The sequence below is a fragment of the Ovis aries genome, chromosome 8, assembly GCF_016772045.2.
Source record: "Ovis aries strain OAR_USU_Benz2616 breed Rambouillet chromosome 8, ARS-UI_Ramb_v3.0, whole genome shotgun sequence".
Lineage (NCBI taxonomy): Eukaryota > Metazoa > Chordata > Mammalia > Artiodactyla > Bovidae > Ovis > Ovis aries.
Window position 1 is genome coordinate 52,904,854 of NC_056061.1, and position 21,370 is coordinate 52,926,223.

General features: G+C 42.2%; 1 protein-coding gene across 3 annotated transcripts in view; it reads right to left on the bottom strand.

Moving 5' to 3' along the window:
- The window catches only part of LOC101117851 (cytochrome b5 reductase 4), a 118,798-nt gene extending 97,937 nt beyond the window's left edge, over positions 1 to 20,861 (bottom strand). For all 3 annotated transcript variants that reach the window (XM_060419590.1, XM_042253438.1, XM_027972451.2), the window contains exons 1-2: positions 20,657 to 20,861; positions 13,384 to 13,537 (exon numbers count right to left, since the gene is read on the bottom strand). In XM_060419590.1, coding sequence (XP_060275573.1) covers positions 13,384 to 13,537; positions 20,657 to 20,731 — 229 coding nt within the window. In that variant the 5' untranslated portion in view covers positions 20,732 to 20,861. The remainder of the gene's footprint in view (positions 1 to 13,383; positions 13,538 to 20,656) is intronic.
- Between the last annotated feature and the right edge of the window lie 509 nt (positions 20,862 to 21,370).

Genomic DNA, 21,370 nt, shown 5'->3' on the forward strand with positions numbered 1-21,370 from the left:
GGCCAGATTCTATGCTGATATGAACCAGATGTCTTCTAGTACTGGAAGACAGACAGGGAAACTGCTCACCCCCACACCCTCTGCCCTGCTCTCCTCCTCCCCTTCTGTAAAAAGCAAAGCTCAGCTGCCACAGACAAGAATCTCCCTGCATTCTTAAACCCTGCACTGAGTCAGAGGCAGTGGGGAAGTGACAGAATCACTGAGAAAGCTCTGCCCTTGGGGCTCAGGTAACAGAACTGGCCTAAGATTGAGGTTCAAACAGTAAAATTGCAAAACTCCTTCCAGCACCTAATTCTTACACCAAACAAGTAAAATCAGTCTGCCCCTAGGAAGCGGCAAGAATGTGATGAGAGACCCTTCCTAAGTATATAGGGCAAGCTGTCAGCTAAGAATGGTACAGGAGCAACTAAAAAAATCCTCTAACACTGAAGCCTTCACATCAAAAACACGGTAGTACTAACCTACTGCGAGAGGAATCTGAAGTCAGTGGTACACCAATGGTAACGATAATCACCACCCCAAACTTAGCTCAACAAACTAGGCTGACTCATCCTAATTACCAGAAAAGGTGTTCAGTTCAGTACAGTCGCTCAGTCGTGTCTGACTCTTTGCGACTCCATGAATCACAGCACGCCAGGCCTCCCTGCCCATCACCAACTCCCAGAGTTCACTCAAACTCACATCCATCAAGTTGGTGATGCCATCCAGCCATCTCATCCTCTGTCGTCCCCTTCTCCTCCTGCCCCAATCCCTCCCAGCATCAGAGTCTTTTTCAATGAATCAACTCTTCGCATGAGGTAGCCAAAGTACTGGAGTTTCAGCTCTAGCATCAGTCCTTCCAATGAACACCCAGGACTGATTTCCTTTAGGATGGACTGGTGGATCTCCTTGCAGTCCAAGAGACTCTCAAGAGTCTTCTCCAACACCACAGTTCAAAAGCATCAATTCTTTGGCACTCAGCTTTCTTCACAGTCCAACTCTTACATCCATACATGACCACTGGAAAAAAAAAAGGCCTTGACTAGGAAGACCTTTGTTGGCAAGGTAATGTCTCTGCTTTTCAACATGCTATCTAGGTTGGTCATAACTTTTCTTCCAAGGAGTAAGCGTCTTTTAATTTCATGGCTGCAGTCACCATCTGCAGTGATTTTGGAGCCCCCCAAAATAAGGTCTGACACTGTTTCCTCTGTTTCCCCATCTATTTTCCTTGAAGTGATGGGACAGAGGCCATGATCTTCGTTTTCTGAATGTTGAGCTTTAGGCTAACTTTTTTGCTCTCCTCTTTCACTTTCATCAAGAGGCTTTTAGTTCCTCTTCACTTTCTGCCATAAGGGTGGTGCCATCTGCTTATCTGAGGTTACTGATACTTCTCCCGCCAATCTTGATTCCAGCTTGTGCTTCTTCCAGCCCAGCGTTTCTCATGATGTACTCTGCATAGAAGTTAAATAAGCAGGGTGACAATATACAGCCTTGACGTACTCCTTTTCCTATTTGGAACCAATCTGTTGTTTCATGTCCAGTTCTAACTGTTGCTTTCTGATCTGCATATAGGTTTCTCAAGAGGCAGGTCAGGTGGTCTGGTATTCCCATTTCTTTCAGAATTTTCCACACTTTATTGTGATCCACACAGTCAGAGGCTTTGGCATAGTCAATAAAGCAGAAATACATGTTTTTCTGGAACTCTCTTGCTTTTCCATGATCCAGCAGATGTTGGCAATTTGATATCTGGTTCCTCTGCCTTTTCTAAAACCAGCTTGAACATCTGGAAGTTCACGGTTCATATATTGCTAAAGCCTGGCTTGGAGAATTTTGAGCATTACTTTACTAGCATGTGAGATGACTGCAATTGTGTGGTAGTCTGAGCATTCTTTGGCATTGCCTTTCTTTGGGATTGGAATGAAAACTGACCTTTTCCAGTCCTGTGGCCACTGCTGAGTTTTCCAAATTTGCTGGCATATTGAGTGCAGCACTTACACAGCATCATCTTTCAGGATCTGAAATAGCTCAACTGGAATTCCATCACCTCCACGAGCTTTGTTCATAGTGATGCTTTCTAAGGCCCACTTGACTTCACATTCTAGGATGTCTGGCTCTAGGTAAGTGATCATACCATCATGATTATCTTGACTGTGAAGACCTTTTTTGTACAGTTCTTCTGTGTATTCTTACCACCTCTTCTTAATATCTTCTGCTTCTGTTAGGGCCATACCATTCCTGTCCTTTATCGAGCCCATCTTTGCATGAAATGTTACCTTGGTATCTCTAATTTTCTTGAAGAGAACTCTAGTCTTTCCCATTCTGTTGTTTTCCTCTGTTTCTTTGCACTGATCACTGAAGAAGGCTTTCTTATCTCTTCTTGCCATTCTTTGGAATTCTGCATTCAGATGCTTCTATCTTTCCTTTTCTCTTTTACTTTTCGCTTCTGTTCTTTTCACAGCTATTTGTAAGGCCTCCCCAGACAGCCATTTTGCTTTTTTGCATTTCTTTTCCATGGGGATGGTCTTGATCCCTGTCTCCTGTACAATGTCACGAACCTCAGTCCATAGTTCATCAGGCACTCTATCTATCAGATCTAGGCCCTTAAATCTATTTCTCACTTCCACTGTATAATCATAAGGGGTTTGATTTAGGTCATACCTGAATAGTCTAGTGGTTTTCCCCACTTTCTTCAATTTGAGTCAGAATTTGGCAATATAGAGTTCATGATCTGAGCCACAGTCAGCTCCTGGTCTTGTTTTTGCTCACTGTATAGAGCTTCTCCATCTTTGGCTGCAAAGAGTATAATCAATCTGATTTCGGTGTTGACTATCTGGTGATGTCCATGTATAGAGTCTTCTCTTGTGTTGTTGGAAGAGGGTGTTTGCTATGATCAGTGAGTTCTCTTGGCAAAATTCTGTTAGCCTTTTCCCTGCTTCATTCCATACTCCAAGGCCAAATTTGCCTGTTACCCCAGGTGTTTCTTGACTTCCTACTTTGGCATTCCAGTCCACTATAATGAAAAAGACATCTTTTTTGGGTGTTAGTTCTACAAGGTCTTGTAGGTCTTCATACAACCGTTCATCTTCAGCTTCTTCAGCATTACTGGTTGGGGCATAGACTTGGATTACTGTGATATTGAATGGTTTGCCTTGGAAACGAACAGAGATCATTCTGTCATTTTTGAGATTGCATCCAAGTACTGCATTTTGGACACTTCTGTTGACCATGATGGCTACTCCATCTCTTCTAAGGGATTCCTGCCCGCAGTAGTAGATATAATGGTCATCTGAGTTGAATCCACCCATTCCAGTCCATTTTAGTTCGCTGATTCCTAGAATGTCGACGTTCACTCTTGCCATCTCCTGTTTGACCACTTCCAATTTGCCTTGATTCATGGACCTAACATTCCAGGTTCCTGTGCAATACTGCTCTTTACAGCATTGGACCTTGCTTCTATCACCAGTCACATCTACAACTGGGTATTGCTTTTGCTTTGGCTCCAATCCTTCATTCTTTCTGGAGTTATTTCTCCACTGATCTCCAGTAGCATATTGGGCACCTACTGACCTGGGGAGTTCCTCTTTCAGTATCCTATCATTTTGCCTTTACATATATCTAAAGGTTCTACTCTTCATCTATAATCAACGTGTAACACTCAATCAATCAAAAAATTACAAGAAACATTTTTCAAAATGATAAAAACCACTGCGAAGAGAGAAAAATAGCAACAGACTCACACTTAGAGATGATGTATATATTGGAACTTATCCGATAGAGACACTGAAATAACTTTTAATATATTAGAAGATCTAGTAGAAAATAAGGTTGACATTTAACAAATGTTCAGCACAGAGATGAAAGATGAATTCCTCTTAAGGGTGAATCAGCAGACTGGTAGAAGAATGAATAAGGAAACTGGAAAGAATACGTAAACTGGAAGAACGTGTGATAATACAGACTAACATATTTGCAACTGGAATCCCAAAAGAAGTAATGAGTAGAAGTACTTGAAGAGATAATGGCCCCAAACTTCCAAAATTAATTTAGAGAACTCCAAGTAGTTCCCTCGTGGCTCAGATGGTAAAGCGTCTGCCTGCAACGCGGGAGACCTGGGTTCGATCCCTGGGTCAGGAAGATCCCCTAGAGAAGGAAATGGCAACCGAATCCAGTACTCTTGCCTGGAAAAATCCCATGGACGCAAGAGCCTGCTGGGCTACAGTTCATTGGATTGCAAAGAGTCTGACAGGACCGAGTGACTTCATTGATTGAAGTAGAAAATATAAAAGGAAAACTACATCATATTAATAGTCAAACTGTGGGAAAACAAAGCAAAATTTTAAAGGCAGGCAGAGGAGAGAGAAACCTTACATCCTACAAGAAAACAGTTAAGAATAACAACAGAGTTCTCAGCTATGCAAACCAGAAGATGGTGTGATATTTTTAAAGTGCTGAGGAAGATAAATAGCTGAACCTAGAATTTTACACCCAATGCCTAAATGAAGGCAAAACAGTGACATTGTCAGATGAAGTAAAGCTGAAAATTCGTTGCCAGAAAACCTGTACTACAAGAAACGTGAAAGTCGGGTCTTTAAGGGGAATCTGGATCAACACAAAGAAATAAAAAGCACTGAAAGTGGTAAAAATATGGGTAACTTTTTCCATTTTCTTAATCTCTTTAAAAGATAAGTGACAGTCTAAGCAACAACAGTAATATATTGCAGGATGTACGGAATATGCAGAATAAATAATAAGGATTAGACAAGACACAAGAGAAAGAAATGGAAGTATAGCCTATATACTCCTATACTATATGTAAAATGGTATAATACTGTTTGAAGGTAGACTGTGATACATTAAAAATGAGTATCATAAACCCTTAGTGTAATGACTAAAACAAAGATGACAAAAAGGTATAAGGAATAAGTTAATAGTGAAGATAAAATGGATTCATTAAAATATAATGATGACTATATCAACAATGCAGGAGACCCGGGTTCAATCCCTGGGTCAGGAAGATCTCCTGGAGAAGGAAATGGCAACACACTCCAGTATTCTTGCCTGGAAAATCCCACGGACAGAGAAGCCTGGTAGGCTACAGTCCATGGGGTCGCAAAGAGTCAGACACAACTGAGCAACTTCACTTTTATGTCAACAACAGATGATACCACTCTAAAGGCAGAAAGCAAAGAGGAAGTAAAGAGCCTCTTGATGAGGGTGGAAGAGGAGAGTGAAAAAGCTGGCTTAAAACTCAATATTAAAAAAACGAAGATCACAGCATCTGGCCCTTTCAACTTCAAGGTCCCATCACTTCAAAGAGGAGCGGAAAAAGTGGAAGCAGTGACAGATTTTCTCTTCTTGGGCTGTAAAATCACCGTGGATGGTGACTGCAGCCATGAGGTTAGAAGACACTTGCTTCTTGGAAGGAAAGCAATGACAAACCTAGACAGTGTATTAAAAAGCAAAGGCATCACTTTGCCAACAAAGGTCCGTACAGTCAAAGCTCTTCCCAGTAGCCACATATGTATGTGAGAGCTGGACAGTAAGGAAGGTGGAGTGCCCAAGAATTGATGCTTTTGAACTATGGTGCCAGAGAAGACTCTTGAGAGTTCCCTGGACTGTAAGGAGATCCAACCAGTCAATCCTAAAGGAAATCACACCTGAATACTCATTGGAAGGGGTTTTGCTGAAGCTGAAGCTCCAATACTTTACTCACCTGATGCTAAGAGCTGACTCACTGGAAAAGACTCTGGTACTGGGAAAACTTGAAGGCAAAAGGAGAAGAGGGCAATAGAGGATGAGATGGTTGCATGGCACCACTGATCAATGGACATGAACTTGGGCAAACTCTAAGAGATAGTGAGGGATAGGGAAGCCTGGCATGGTGCAGTTCATGGGGTCACAAAAAGTCAAACACAACTTAATAACAACAACATGTCAACAATGGTTGACTCAGGACAGGTGAAGGATTTCTAGAGATCACTGCATCACCTTTACAACAGGTTTTTTTTTTTTTTTGTAAGTTTGAAACTTTTTCAAAATAAAAGGTTTAACTGAAAATATTAATGCCTAAAAATGGCCCTGAAGAAAACCTCCAATATTTATTTAACCCCTGCTGAGTACAAAGCCTGCAAAAGAAAACATGAAGCTGTACAAGGAAAGATAACATATGAGCTCCATCAGGCTGCAGCTTCCATTCTATGAGACCCCAAAATGAATAACTGACCATGAGTATAAATCAGAAAACTGTCTAGAAATAATACATATTTTGATTAAGGAACTGATATATTTCCTAACTCCAAGAGCCAATCATCTGGAAATAGCAAAAATACAAGTCTCTCAACTGGTTACTATTTTGTGAAATCATTAAAATAGGCCTACCAAAGGTGGTTTAAAAGTTCTACACGATTCAAAGGATACTTACTGAGCACTAACCATGAGCCATGCCCTGTACTACATGCTAGGGGTAGGGAGAGAAACAGTATATTAATACCATGAAACTCAATTTAAATTAAAAGACAGAAATAGATGAAGTGTCCCAAAAGATAATATAGTAGGTGGGTGCAAAAGTAATTGAAGTTTATGCATTGTTGAAATTTGCCATTTGATATTGGAATTCATTCTAAATAAATAGTTATGTTACATACAATTTTAATGCACATTTCTTGCTTTTATGTTTTTTTGCTAATGACATTCCTTGCTGCTTATTTCATATTCATTTTAGATTATAGAAATTATGTTAGACAAAAAGCAAATTTGAGTGATTTTCTTGACATTCAAAATGGATGGGTCATAAAGCAGTGAAGACAGCTTGCAACATCAACACCACATTTGGCCCAGGAACTGCTAATGACCATTCTATGGTTGTTCGGCATTTGAAGCAAACTGGAAAGGAAAAAAACTCGATAAGTGGGTGCTTCATGAGCTGACCACAAATCAAGAAAATCATCATTTGGAAGTGCCGTCTTCTCTTATTCAATGCAACAATAATTTATCAATCAGATTGTGATGTGCAACAAAAAGGTAACGACTGGCTCAGCAGATGGACTGAGAAACTTCAAAGCACTTTCCAAAGCCAAACTTGAACCAAGAAAAGGTCAAAGTCACTATTTGGTGATCTGCTGCTGAGTTGATACACTACAGCTTTCTGAATCCTGGCAAAATCATTACATCTGAGAAGTATGCTCAGTGAATCAATGAGATGCACCAAAAACTGCAAAGCCTGCAGCCGGCATTGGTCAATAGAGAGGGCCCAATTCTTCTCAATGACAATGACCAACTGCATGTCACACTACCGATGCTTTAAAAATTGAGCAAATTGGTCTATGAAGTTTTGCCTCATCCACCATATTCACCTGACCTCTTGCCAACGGGCTACCATTTCTTCAAACATCATGACTTTTTGTAGGGAAGACACTTCTACAACCAGCAGGATGCAGAAAATGCTTTCTAAAAGTCCATCAAATTCTGGAGCACAAATTTTTATGCTACAGGATAAACAAACTTATTTATTGCTGGCAAAAATGTGTTGACTGTAATGGTTCCTATTCTGATTAATAAAAAAGTGGTTGAGCCTAGTTATAATGACTTAAAATTCATGATGAAGTAAAACTCACTCAGTCGTGTCTGACTCTGCAATCCCATGGACTGTAGCCTGCCAGGCTCCTCTGTCCACGGAATTCTCCAGGTCAGAATACTGGAGTGGGTAGATATTCCTTTCTCCAAGGGATCTTAACAACCCAGGGATCGAACCCAGGTCTCCGACATTGCAGGCAGATTCTTTACCATCTGAGCCACCAGGGAAGCCCCAAATTCATGGTGTGAAATCATAATTACACTTGCACCAACCTAACAAGTTCTAACAGAGGTCTTATATCAAATGCTGAGGAAGAAAGCCCAGAGGATGAAGCAAATTCCAAGAGGATCAGGCTAAAAAAGAGAAGACTGAAAGGAAGAAACTGTTGGGAGAATGAACTGTGTTTCAGTTCAGTTCAGTTCAGTTGCTCAGTCGTGTCCAACTCTTTGTGACCCCATGAATTGCAGCACGCCAGGCCTCCCTGTCCATCACAAACTCCCAGAGTTCACTCAGACTCACGTCCATCGAGTCAGTGATGCCATCCAGCCATCTCATCCTCGGTCGTCCCCTTCTCCTCCTGCCCCAATCCCTCCCAGCATCAGAGTCTTTTCCAATGAGTCAACTCTTCGCATGAGGTGGCCAAAGTACTGGAGTTTCAGCTTTAGCATCATTCCTTCCAAAGAAATCCCAGGGCTGATCTCCTTCAGAATGGACTGGTTGGACTCCTTGCAGTCCAAGGGACTCTCAAGAGTCTTCCCCAACACCATAGTTCAAAAGCATCAATTCTTGAGCGCTCAGTCTTCTTCACTGTGTTTAAATAATGTTTAAACAACTCCCTGAGATCAGAGGAGGCTGAAGAGAATTGACAGGAGCACATAAAGGGTCAAGACTTAGAAAAGAGTGAGCCTTAGAAAGAAAATTTTTGACTTTTTAACAAAAGGGAGAGAAGAAAGGGAGAGAAGAAAGAATACAGGTATCATTAACTTGAAGTTCCTCATATTCACAATGAATACCTATATGCTGCATTTGAGCTTTTTTAAAGAAAATTTATTTTAATTAATTTTTATTAGAGTATAGTTGCTTTACAATAGTGTGTTAGTTTCTACTGTACAGCAAAGTGAATCAGTTATTTGTATACATATACACCGTTTTTTCCCTTACAGAGTCACACCATCCAGACTTTGCACATGCTTCTTCCGGAACCTATAATATTGTTCCCTTTCCTCTTTGTCTGATTAACACCCATTTATCTTTCATCTCTGCTCAGTCTTCCACAATCTTCACTCTTACCACAGTAGACCTCTCTTTCACAACACTCCTCAGTCTTGGTTAACACTTCATGTTCTGCACTAGATTATAAATGCCATAACAGCAGGGGCCACCTCTGTTCTAAATTTCCAGGTCACTACCCAGGACCTGGTACAGCGCATGACACATAGACGATCCCAAGAACTATTGCTTACACGAGTGAACCAATACACAGAAAGAGAAAAGTAAAACTTATAGCCCAAGTGACAACTACACACAAAGTCACACAAAAAAGTAAAAGCTATACTTCACTAGATTTCTAAAAATAAAGATAGTCTCAATCTTCATTCAGGTTTTGTGGTAATATCTTACAGAAAAACCTGTATGACTTTTAATTAGTAATGCTATTTAGCACAAGAGAAGAGCTGCAAGTAATAGGCACTTCACTGTAATTTCATAATGAATTAGTTCACAAATGGCACTCACAAGTGGATTACAGCACAAAGGCTAAGCCAGGATCCAATCTAGGGTTGAATATGATAAAACAGGAAGCAGTGCAATGTAGTAGCTTAGAATCAAGTTGCCTAGGTTAAAATAGTGGCTCCATTCTCATCAGCTATGACTTTGGCAAGGTACTCTACTTTCTGTACTGGCATTAACTCCAGCATCCACTCCACTTCCAGCAACAGCATCACTTTTTGTTCAGGGAGTCATATCCTCCCTGATACTTCAGTCTGGCCCCTCTCAAGGCTACAGGATGAACTTGTAACCTAGGTTTAAGTGAATAAGTTACACCGTTTCCCCCTAAATAGAACCACTATTCTAGCAATGAGAACATGATAAAAACTGTGCCGATCAGAGCCAATCCCAAGAATTTTCTGTTAGTTACTAGATAAAAGGGGTAGAAATCTTCCCTGATGGCCCAATGGGTAAAGAATCCATCTGCAGTGCAGGAGACACAAGAGATGTGGGTTTGATCCCTTGGTCAGGAAGATCCCCTGGAAGAGGAAATGGCAACCTCCTCTAGTAATCTCGCCTGGGAAATCCCATGGACAGAGGAGCCTGGCGTGCTACAGTCCATGGTGTTCATAAGAGTCAGATAGGACTGAGCATGTAATCCAATATCCTGGAGAAGGGAATGGCTATTCATTCCAGTATTCTTGCCTGGAGAATTCCATGGACAAAGGAGCCTGGTGGGCTATAGTCCACGGGGTTGCAAAGAGTCAGACATGACTGAGTAACTAACACTACACTATTGCCACTATTAAATATTACATACTAAAGTAAATATTTTCTATAGAGACATTTTATGTCTGTCTTGGGCTGATCAAGCTGAAATTTGAACTGATATAAAAATGGTGTAATTGTTAGAAAATGAAGAATACTTTAAAAAGGAGAAAAAAAAAATTATACCATGATCCGTGCTTTTCTGCGGTACAGCTTTGATTAAAACTTGTGTCCAAACACTATCTCTGACCTACGAAGCTAGATCTGGCATACATTCAAGAAGATATAATTAATATTTTAAATTAGAACAACTAAGAAGAAAAAGAATTACATTTAGTCCTGTGCTTTCTTCTACTTTCCTAGACGACTGTGTCAGAAATTACCAGTAATCTGTCTCACGTTTATCCTACTTCGTTGCCTTTGACAACCTCCTGGGTTATCTATTACCTCCTGAACTTTTGTACGAGCTAAAAACTTTCCTAGTCTCATGTCAATTCACTACACCCACCACCAGACTGATCTTTCCAAGGCCATCTCTGATCATACTGTTCCCACATTCAAACACCTCCAATAGTTCACGCTGCTATCAAAATTAAGAATACATTTCTCAGTCTGGTTTTCAAGGTCCTTTGCAATCTTCCCTAACATGCCTTTATAGTCTCCTTTCTTATAATTCTCTTAACAGGCAGGTTAAGCTCCAGAACACACCTCCAGCTTTTCTGTGTCTACACCCTTAGTTATGCATTTCCCTCCACTTGGGTGCGCTTCTGCCTCACTTCCCATTGAAATCCTCAACACTGTTTCAAGGCTTATCTCTATCACAAAACCATCTCTGATTTTCCTAACCTATGTCTCCCTCCCTGAAATCTGATCTCACTTTTCTTACAGCCCTCCTAGGGCACTTCTCCAGGTCTTGTCCAACAGTCATTTACTTTCTCCTGCTAGAGTGGAGGATCCCAGGGCAGTGTCTCAATCAACTGCTTCTTTATTAAAATTAAAAACCAAACTCTGTCAACAGGGGAAAAAAAAAAAAAAAAAGACATCTTACTTGGCAATTGGGGGAGAAGTCTTATTAATAGGGTAGAATATACTCTTTAATAGAAACTCTTAAAAGAATTTAACCTTAAATCAATGACCTCACTGGAAGAGTGTCAGCCATTCAAATCACTGTGGCAGATATGTAGCTGGGAACAACATGTATTATGTTTGAAACATACCAAACCAGTTCCTGGTCTCCATCAATATATCAAATGAATAATAAAGTATGACTGTACTATAACAATGACTCATTTATTTAACAGCATTAGGATGTGAAGGGTTCACATGAGAGACTCTTTTGGAAAAGTGGCTTCCTACTGCAGAAACAGGTCAGACATGCCTGTAGCCTGGACCAGCTGAGAGATGCTCATGGGAAAACTGACCTCCACTTCACAGAGGCCAGCAGAAGACACTCAGGAAGAATGGGGACGGCACCTGCTGCCGTGACCTGCACCTGGTAAATGGGTCTGCAGCACAGAAGGCAGGAAGGGTATTAGAAACAGCTTATTTCCCTGAGAAACTTCCCAAAGAGCATCTGTCTTGGGACAAGCTATCCCAGCCCCTGCTGGAAGATTCCATACCCTCTGCTGCTGGAAAACATTCTATACACTACTACCATCTGTAATGAGTTGACTTGTGTATCCCTCAAACTCAGATGTTAAAGTCTTGCAGTACTTCAGAACATGACCTTCTGTGGTACGGGGTCAGTGCAGGCGTAATCAGGTGAGGTCATGACAGAATCAGGCAGGCTCCTCTCCAATATGACTGGTGTCCTTCTAAAAACAGCAAATCCGGACACCGACAAGCACACAGGAGGAAAGTCATATAAAGATGAAGTCAGAGATCAGGGCGATTTTCCAAAAAGCCAAGCAACTCCGAAGACTGATCTCAAAGTTTAGCCTTCAGATCTGGGAGATAATAAATTTCCATGGTTCAAGTCACTCAGTTTGTTATACTGTCTGTGCCTACCTAGCAAACTAGCAGGGCTACTGGTGTCTTTCCATTTATCTTATCCTTGATTGTGACAACCAGACACCTATTCAAGTAACCAAATTTCTGGAAAATGATAAGTGTTGCACTAGTTCAACAAAGGGATGACCTCAATGTACCAAGCACTGAAGACAGGGCAGGTAACTGACATGGTCTCTGCCCTCATATGGGTGACAGTGTTACCAGGATAACTAACAACAAATGGCTTCCCTGGTGGCTCAGATGGTAAATAATCTGCCCACAATACAGGAGACCCAAGTTCAATCCCTGGGTTGGGAAAACACCCTGGAGAAGTGAAAGGCAACCCATTTCAGTATTCTTGCCTGGAGAACTCCATGGACAGAGGAGCCTGGTAGGCTACAGACCATGGGGTCACAAAGAGTCGGACATGACTGGGTAAATAACACACACACACCCACACACCCCAAGTCAAAATTATGCAATGATAAAATTACAACAGTGATAACAGCAATAAGTGATGCATTTCCTTTCTTCTTTAAACTGAGGATAGCAAATATACTGAACTCTTTCCGGATGACTCAAGGACTCTCTGTGGAGAACCAGCATATAGCTGTAAGCTCTCCACTGTTTTTGCTTCCCTCCCCATGCCAGGTTGGCAGACACCACAAAATCTGCTTCCATCAGCTACTCTTCTACTTCTCTGCTTACTCTCTCAATCTACCCATTGAGTTGGTCAAAAACTTTGTTCAGGTTTTCCTATAATATCTTATGGAAAAATCTGAATGAACTTTTTGGCCAACTCAGTATTTCCAGTTTGGTGCTTCTAATTTGTTGTGGGCTAGGAAAATCAGGTAACTAATACTGCTAACAAACACGGATTACGTAACAAAAATTGCTGCAAATGAGAACAAAAGATCCTGCTTTAATGTGAGCTTTCTGATTTACTTTAGATTCTCAGAGACACTTTTTTCCTATGGAATTCTGTTGTAAGACACAACGGTGGAACATTATTGCATTTAAACTAGATGTTGTTGAATAATTTTATTACTTTGTATTATATTATCTGTCAAACCCTTGTTTTCTTTCAAAGGGAATACAGTGATTTAGAGAGTGAATAGTGATTTAGAGAGAAATACTGTTCAAATTCAGAATTAAAGAATTTATTTATTGTCCAGCATAAGACATGTTTTTTACTAACTGCAAATGTTTGTTAGTAACTGAAAATTGTGTTTACAGTTACTAACTGTAACTAACGTTTTGTTACTAACTGTGAATCATATTACAAAGTAACAGGGCCAAGAGGTATACAGCATTACAACTGGAAAGCCCGCCAAAACTTTCTGCAGTACATAGTAAATCCCACCTACCTCTTATGCATATCCAGCAGTCATCTTTTTTGTTGTGTTTTTTAAGTTCTTCTTCAGTTACTTCAATTAACCTGCCTTTTAATCCCGTTAGGTCCTTTCCACTTTTGGTCAGTCGAATCCAATCCATGAGACTTCTGCCCTGTTTCAGAGGGACCTCAAAAAGGAAAAGGGAAGAATTCAATGTGGCTTCCTCAAATCAGCTGAATTTCCTTCCCTCTTCTGCTGCTTGTCTTCAGGACACTTCATTAGTCTGATTCCCACTCAAAAGGATAAGAAAACAAATCTAAAAATTCTAAAAATCTTCTTTCATTTTTAGAAGGGTGTATTAGAATTACAAATGGAACATTAACACCTGGGCCATGAGATGGGTTTAGAAATTCTGGACACAAATGTCAACCTAATGAAATCACAGTCCAAGGGTAGTACTGAGGCCAGAGTCAGAAGAAAAGTTTTGGTCCTGGCTCTATCAATAATATGTTATCGCGGCTTACTAACCTGGACCAACAATTTTTTGCCTTAAAAAATCAAATGAGATTTGATAGAAGAAAACAGAAACAATTGGCTAAAGCTGACTTTCCGGACTTTCAACATACATAGGCTATTAGAACTCACGTGAGATAGAAAGATGTTTTCTAAGAATCCATCCACCGAGAAACAAAGGTTATCAAGTAACAGAAAATAACAAAACTGCCATATTCTAGGGAAGGGGTTGGCAAACTGGCCTGTGCCTATTTATGTTTCTGTGTAGCCCTTGAGCCAAGAATAATTTCTACACGTGGTGGTGGTGGTGGTGCTGGTGCTGGTGGTGGTGGTGGTGGTGCTGGTGGTGCTGGTGGTGGCAGTGGTGGTGCTGGTGGTGGTGTTGGCAGTGGTGGTGACGGTGAAGAGACTGAGGCCTTAAGACATCCTCAAAGCCTAAAACATTTATTATCTGGCCTTGTCCACAAAAATTTGCCTACACCTGTTCAGAGGGTCTAATAACAAGATGTTTGGGATTTTACAGGGTTTTAATACATTTTCAAGGCTTTTAGATAAGGGGTATTATTATGTGATTAGTATTTTAACCAGTTAAGACACGCTAGTGGAAATTTTTCCACACATCTAACCTGTATAACTAGTATGTAACATAGTACCAGATAACTGTTTAATGTAAAAGCAGTCACATTATTCGAGGAAGCTTATTGCTATAGACTGAATGTTTGTATCCCCCTACCAAATTAGGTTGAAATGCTGATCTTGATGTGCTGGTACTAGGAAGTGGCACCTTTGGTGGGTGATGACGTTGTTGGGATTAAGGCCCTTATAAAAGAGGCCATATAGAGAGCTCCCTTGCCTCTTCCACCAAGTAAGGACACTGAAAAGATGGCTACAAACCAGGAATCAGGCTCTCACCAGAAACAAAACTGGCCAGTTTTGCACTGATCTTGGAATTCCCAGTCACGATGAGGCAGGAGGTAGATGGGCACCCCCAGGGTAAAGTCATTGGAGATTCATTCCTGGTGGACCAAAACTCTAAGACTAGAAAAGCTGGACAACTGAGAAAGGAGATCTCCCTGACTACATCTGTGCAGAAAGGCTCCTTGGAAGTCAAAAGGGGACTGATGCCAATTGATGCTCTTTACCCATAGCCTCATTGTCCATCTTGGCTAAAAGATGTGCCCCCACACATGGGAGGATTCTGAGATATACCAAATACAGACTCTAAACCAGGGAAATCAAAATGACTGGGCAAAGGAAACCCAGAAGATATGCCCCATGTAAGTAATTCAAACTGCCATGAGGGTACAACTCAGCAAACTCTCTTAGTCTGCCTGTGTGTCTATCCACATGTACTATACTCTTTTTCCTCCCAATAAATACTTTACTTATTTTACCGCTTTCTGTCTTTGTGGGAATTTTTTCTGCAAAACCGAAGGTTCAGGGCCTTGTCACTGACCGCTAGTCTATTGGCTAGGATTCAGTGTTTTCACCACCACAACTCAAACTTTGGCCAGGAACCAAAGCCCTGCTTCAAGCTGCTGCAGGTCGAGCTGACCTGAGATCAATTAGAAGTGTGAGAAATAAGTTTCTGTTGTCTATGAGGCACCTAAGGTATTCTGTTAGAGAAGGCCAAAGGGACTAAAACACTTACATATCTCAGTTCCTTTAATCATATCTATTTTAGACATTCAATTGTCCCCAAAATAGCCAGGTTAATAGGTCTGTGGTGCCTTGCCAACTTCACATTCCTTCTTACTAATCCTCATCATCCCATTCTTACCATCACTAACTACAACTCACTAGGTCCCTTGGTAAATAAAGTGTGAGAACACATATGATCTTTCCTATCCCAAACCAAAATAACTCTCTTTCACCATTCCACACCTGTAGGGTATTTAAAAGTTATCTTTTGGAAACACAGATCTAATCCAGGGCCCTGTCTCCGTCAGTGGCTCCTCATATTTCTCGTAATGTTTCTAAATTCCCCACAGAGGTTGACCAGGCCCTTTATATCTGGTGAGAGTTGACTTCACCAGCTTCATGTCTGAACTTTCGTCTCTTCCCATTCTATGCTTTGCAAGTGTGCATGTTCAGTCAGTCTCATCCCACTCTTTGCAACCCCATGGACTGTAGCCTGCCAAAGTTCCCTGTCCGTGGCATTTCGCAGGCAAGAATACTGGAGCGGCTTGCCATGACTTCCACTGGGGGATTTTCCCAACCCAGGGATCCAACCAGCGTCTCCTGCACCTTCTGCATTGGCAGGCGGACTCTTTACCACTAAGCCACCTGGGAAGCCATTCTATACTTTGCTATGCTGAGCTTAGTCGTTCTAGTCACTCAGTCATGTCCGACTCTTTGTGACCCCAGGGACTGTAGCCCACCAGGATCCTCTGTCCATGGGGATTCTCCAGGCACGAATACTAGAGTTCTGTATTTTAGGCAAATGGAAAATGATTCACCCCTCCCAGCCACAGACATTACTTCCTCCAGAAGCTTTCTCTGGCACCAACTTCTTCATGGTCATAACAGACTATTAGAGTCCTTAGGCATTTATAACTGTGAAGCCCACTGGATTAAACTCTTTGAAAACAGAGCTGTTGGGGCCCAGCGCAGGCCATGCAAGATGAATACTTGGACCACCCTCTTGGTCTCCTTGAAAGCAGGAAACAAATCTCCCCTGTGGAAAGTGTCCTTCCTGTACTGGAAGGTAGAAAGACATCCTTCTCTCAGAGGTAGGAAATTCAGGGCCCAAAAGACTATAAGTAAGCTGTGTTACTTCTTTACTAATCTACTACCCAAGCCCAAACTTTGCTTAAATTCCTTACTAATTAAGTACCCAGACCTAAGTTTCTTTGTGCCATCAATTCCTTTCAAATTTGGTATCGTGCAGGGCTCTGTTGGGTTCCTGGGCACAGAGCTTTTCTGTGTCCCTCACTTCTTTGATTATTGGCAACAGCCTTCATTAAGCCTCTGTGACCTTCCCTGAGTTCCAATGGGCAGATTCAAGCAGTTGCTAATTAGGGAAGGGAGGGGTGGTGAGACCAAGGAGAAACAGTCAAGAGCAGTCTTGGGACAAGGTCCTGTTTCCCATCAAGTCTGCATGCTCAGTTGCTTCAGTCGTGTCAACTCTTTGCGACCCTATGGACTGTAGTCTGCCAGGCTCCTCTGTCCATGGGATTTCCCAGGCAAGAATACTGGAGAGGGGTGCCATTTCCTCCTCCAGGAGATCTACCTGACCCAGCGATCAAACCTGCATCTCTTGTGTCTCCTGCATTTCAGGAGGATTCTTTACCCACTGGGCCACCCAGGAAGCCCAACAGTATCTTTGAGCTGATAGTGAAACCCCTTCTAGGTGGGGGAAGTTATGGTATGCTGCCCACAAGCATATAGACCCCCAGAGCAGTTGGACCTGAAGGTTGTCAATGTTGACTCCTATTTGTTGTACAGTCGCTCAGTTGTGTGTCTGACTCTTTGCTACCCCATGGACAACAGCAGAGCAGGCTTCCTTGTCCTTCACTATCTCTAGGAATTTGCTCAAACTCATGTCTGTTGAGTTGATGATGCCATCCAACCACCTCATCCTCGGTTGCCACCTTCTCCTCCTGCCCTCAGTCTCTGTCAGCAGCAGGGTCTTTTCCAGCAACTCCTATTTACCTCACCACCAACCCATCGGAGGAAGAATTGTCCACGAGCTGATCACACCCTTTTTTACCACAAAACTTGTCACTATCTTGCCCAAGTTAGGACATGCGGTTTTGAGGATAGGAGCCTGACATGTCTCCCTTGCCTGGCAAAGCAATAAAGCTATCCTTTCCTACTTCACCCGAAACTCTGTCTCCAAGATTTGATTCAGCACCAGTATAGATGGAAGCTGAGCTTTCAGCATCAAATTTATTGTCTAAAACTTAAAAGCAAGAATAAAATTTAAATCTTTTCTACTGCTAATCTGTCTTGTGTCAACTTTATCAGTCTAGCTACAAGAACTCAAGAGGGATGGATAAAAGTGGAAATTTCTCCCTCCCCAACAAAGACCACATCTCCAGCATATGGTAGGTTCTCAATAAATACTTACTAGTTGTGTATTAGAAATAACATTAGCTACCATACTGAGTGCATACTCTGTACCAGGCACTGTGCTACGGGTTTTTCCACACAGCAATCCCTCAACAATCAATGAGGTTTGCATAAAAGCCTACAAGCTAGTAACATCTAGCAAGTGCTTACCATAACCCAGGACTGTGCTGAGAGAAACATTAGCTCATTTGATCCTATGAACAATCCTATAAAATGGGTACTATTCATATTATTCCCACTTACAACTGAGGAAAGAGATTCAAAGAGGCTAAAAGGTAGAGATGGAAAAAGAATGAATCTTCTCACTCAAAAGTCCATGCTTCTAACAATTATGATACACAAATCTCCCCAACTAAGTTCTGTCTTCTCACCCACAACCTATTTCATACAATCCTGACACAGGTTCTCACATGTTCCAGATTAGCCTGTTTTGAAATTGGGCAGGGCCCTGAGGGACCCTCCCGGGTTCATGTCCCTACTTCTCGTTTCTAGAAAAAGCTTTAGCCTCCAAGGCCTTCCCCTAATTCCAAAAAGCAGACTCAAATAGCTAATGACTACAGATGTGAGAAAATGCAAAAACCAAGGAACATTGGTCGAGCAAGAAAATAACAATCACAGGACTCCTAGTCCCTCCTGAATGGATACAGTTAACAACCTAATGTCCTTGAGTTGCTTTACAGAAACCAGAACCTCAAGGGATAGAAACTGCTAACCAGAAGCATACAGACCCTAGACTGACTGGAACAAGACAAAAGACTGATATTTCTAAAATATCACCATGTTACCTCACCAGCAACCAAACAGAAGAGATCCACAAGCTAACCATGCACCCTGAGACTCTCATCTCAAATGCTGAATATAAAAATCTTTGCCTGAAAGCCATCAGGGAGTTTGGGTCTTTTGGTCATTAGCTGCCTGTTCTCCCTGATTCTTCTTGTTCAGTCACCAAGTCCAACTCTTTGAGACCCCATGGACTGCAGCATGCCAGGCCTCCCTGTCGCTCACCATGTCCCAGAGTTTGCCCAAGTTCACGTCCACTGCATCAGTGATGCCATCCAACCACCTCATCCTCTGTCACCCTCTTCTCCTCTGCCTGCTTGATGCCCTGCAAATAAAAGCTGTACTTTCCTCCACCACACCCCAATGTGAGTGGATTGTTGGCTTTGCTGCATGTCAGGCAAGTGAACCCAAGTTCAGTTCAGCAACAATTTCACAAAGGGGAAAAACAAACAAACAAACACAAAAATCAGTCTGAGTGTGAATTGCACAATAATCTTATTTTATTCACTTTCTGGACCCAAACACTCACCTATGAGTGTTTGGGTCAGTATCATTTCCTTTAAATGATATTGAGAACATGGCTGGTAGTTTTAAAGGAGAAGGGCAGCAACTCTCATATTCTAATTCAGAGGTTCTTTCTTTGCAAAGTTTCTACTATTTAGCCAAGCATTTAAGGAGAGAAACAGGTCAAGCCCAGAGGAGAGGACAAGTGATTGGATGGTTGGCCGATATACACAGCAATAAAAGAAAAGTCACCATTGGCGTCACATCGTATAAGCCTCTTTCAAGGCAGCATTTCTTAACCTGTTTCCTTTGCTGTGAAATGGCGATAACAAAAGCACCCACTTCACAGGGTCACTGGAAAGATTACACAAGGTAATACATGTAAAGCACTCAGGCTGTCAGTAAGCACTTAATCAATTTCAGCTATATTATTATAGTTGGGGTTACAGACTTCTGAAAGGCTAATGAAAGCTACAGATCTCTGAACCCATAATTCTGACCTAGGGTCAAGCTCCAGGTCCATGTGGAGAAAATAAAGTTGATGAAGTTCCCAAATGATGTTAATGCTAAAGACTCAAGAGTCCAGAAATGAAGAAAGGAATGGCCTGATCAGGTGGAAGTCTTGAAAACAAAACATGAAAATGTGGTTATAGAATGAGGAACTAACAAACAACAGGAGCAAGCAACATTCATATTGCAATGAACATGGGAGACAATTTGATTAAATTCTGCAAATATAAAACACATTTGCATCCCACTTGTTGGTAACAGTAACTATGTTCAACAAAAACTTAAAGAGCATTATATTAGCTTCAAAATTAGCAAGAGATATCAGTAGAAAAGACAGTGATAAAACAATCAAGTACCAGAGGAAGAGAGAAAGGCAGTGTGGCTTGGAGATGTGTCCCTAAACCTAACCGGAGGTTTGTATATAGAAATTTGTTCACTCTTCTCCAATCTTCCCTAGCTCCTAGAGTCCCCACCCTTGGCGGGATAAACACTGGTCACTGTAGCTATTGCCCAGCTTTCCCCTCTTCTAGGGAACCCAGATTGCTCACAACTTCTTCAGAAAGTGAACAAAAGAAAGGAGAGCAGGTTATCAGGAAGCCGACACACAGCACCTACAATATGGGAAGCACAGAGCCTGGCATTACCTTATATCTGAATCTGATTAGCGGGGAAAAGAGTTGGAAGAAGGGAATTGACAGAACGGGATAAAGGGATGGGAAAGAAAAAGGACCAGCTGGTAAGAGATGGAGGTTAAGAGAGTTCCAGGACTGGAGAACACATAGGATCTGAAAGAGATCGCCAGCAAGGGTAGGAGGGGACGAAAGCCAGAGGTGGGGACAGGAGGTGGGAGAGAGTACCTAAGGAGAGAACGGACTGTGCCGGAGCCTGAGATCCCGGCAGGAAGAGAGGACTGCCGCGCGCTTACCTTGCTACGCCCCCCGGAGGCGACGCGCTGCTGCGAGCTGGGGCCCGGGAAAGACTGGGAAGGGACGTTCAGCATCCTGGACCCCTCGTCCGGGCCTTGCCCGGGGTCCGCCGCCCAACTCGACAGCTCAGCTCAACGCCAGTGGAGTAACACCTCCCGCACCGGCTCCGTGGCCGGGCAGAGGCCAAGCCCCCGACCCACTTCCGGGGTCGTCCAGGGTGAAGCGCGCCATGACGCAGCACGTCGAGGCCGCGTGGGGACGAAGCCAACGGGGCGAATGGAGAGCGGGCAGGGGTGGAACCAGTGAAAACTACGCATGCCCAGTTCGTCCTGCATCCTGAATTTCAGCACTGCAAGGAGGTGACAGCTATTCCGTGGAAAGATTAAAGAGTGAAGCTGTTGCTAAGCCTTGGTGCTGACCGAATCTGAGAATAAATTTTTAGAGATGCCTGTGAACCCAGAACATAACTGTCTGTCCATTGTTAAAGCACTACCATCACACTGCTTGAAATATGGAATAAAATAACACTATTAAGGCATTTTGATTTGCCAGAAACTCTTTTAAGGCACCAGTCTGTACAGAAAAGAGAACTTTTAAGAGCTGAGATGTCAAATGCAAACAGGCACTCCTGTGAGGTGCAGAGAACACTTAACCTTTAAGAACTCTCACTAATGACTAGTGAACGAGTTGAAGAGGTTAGTAAAGTCTCGCTC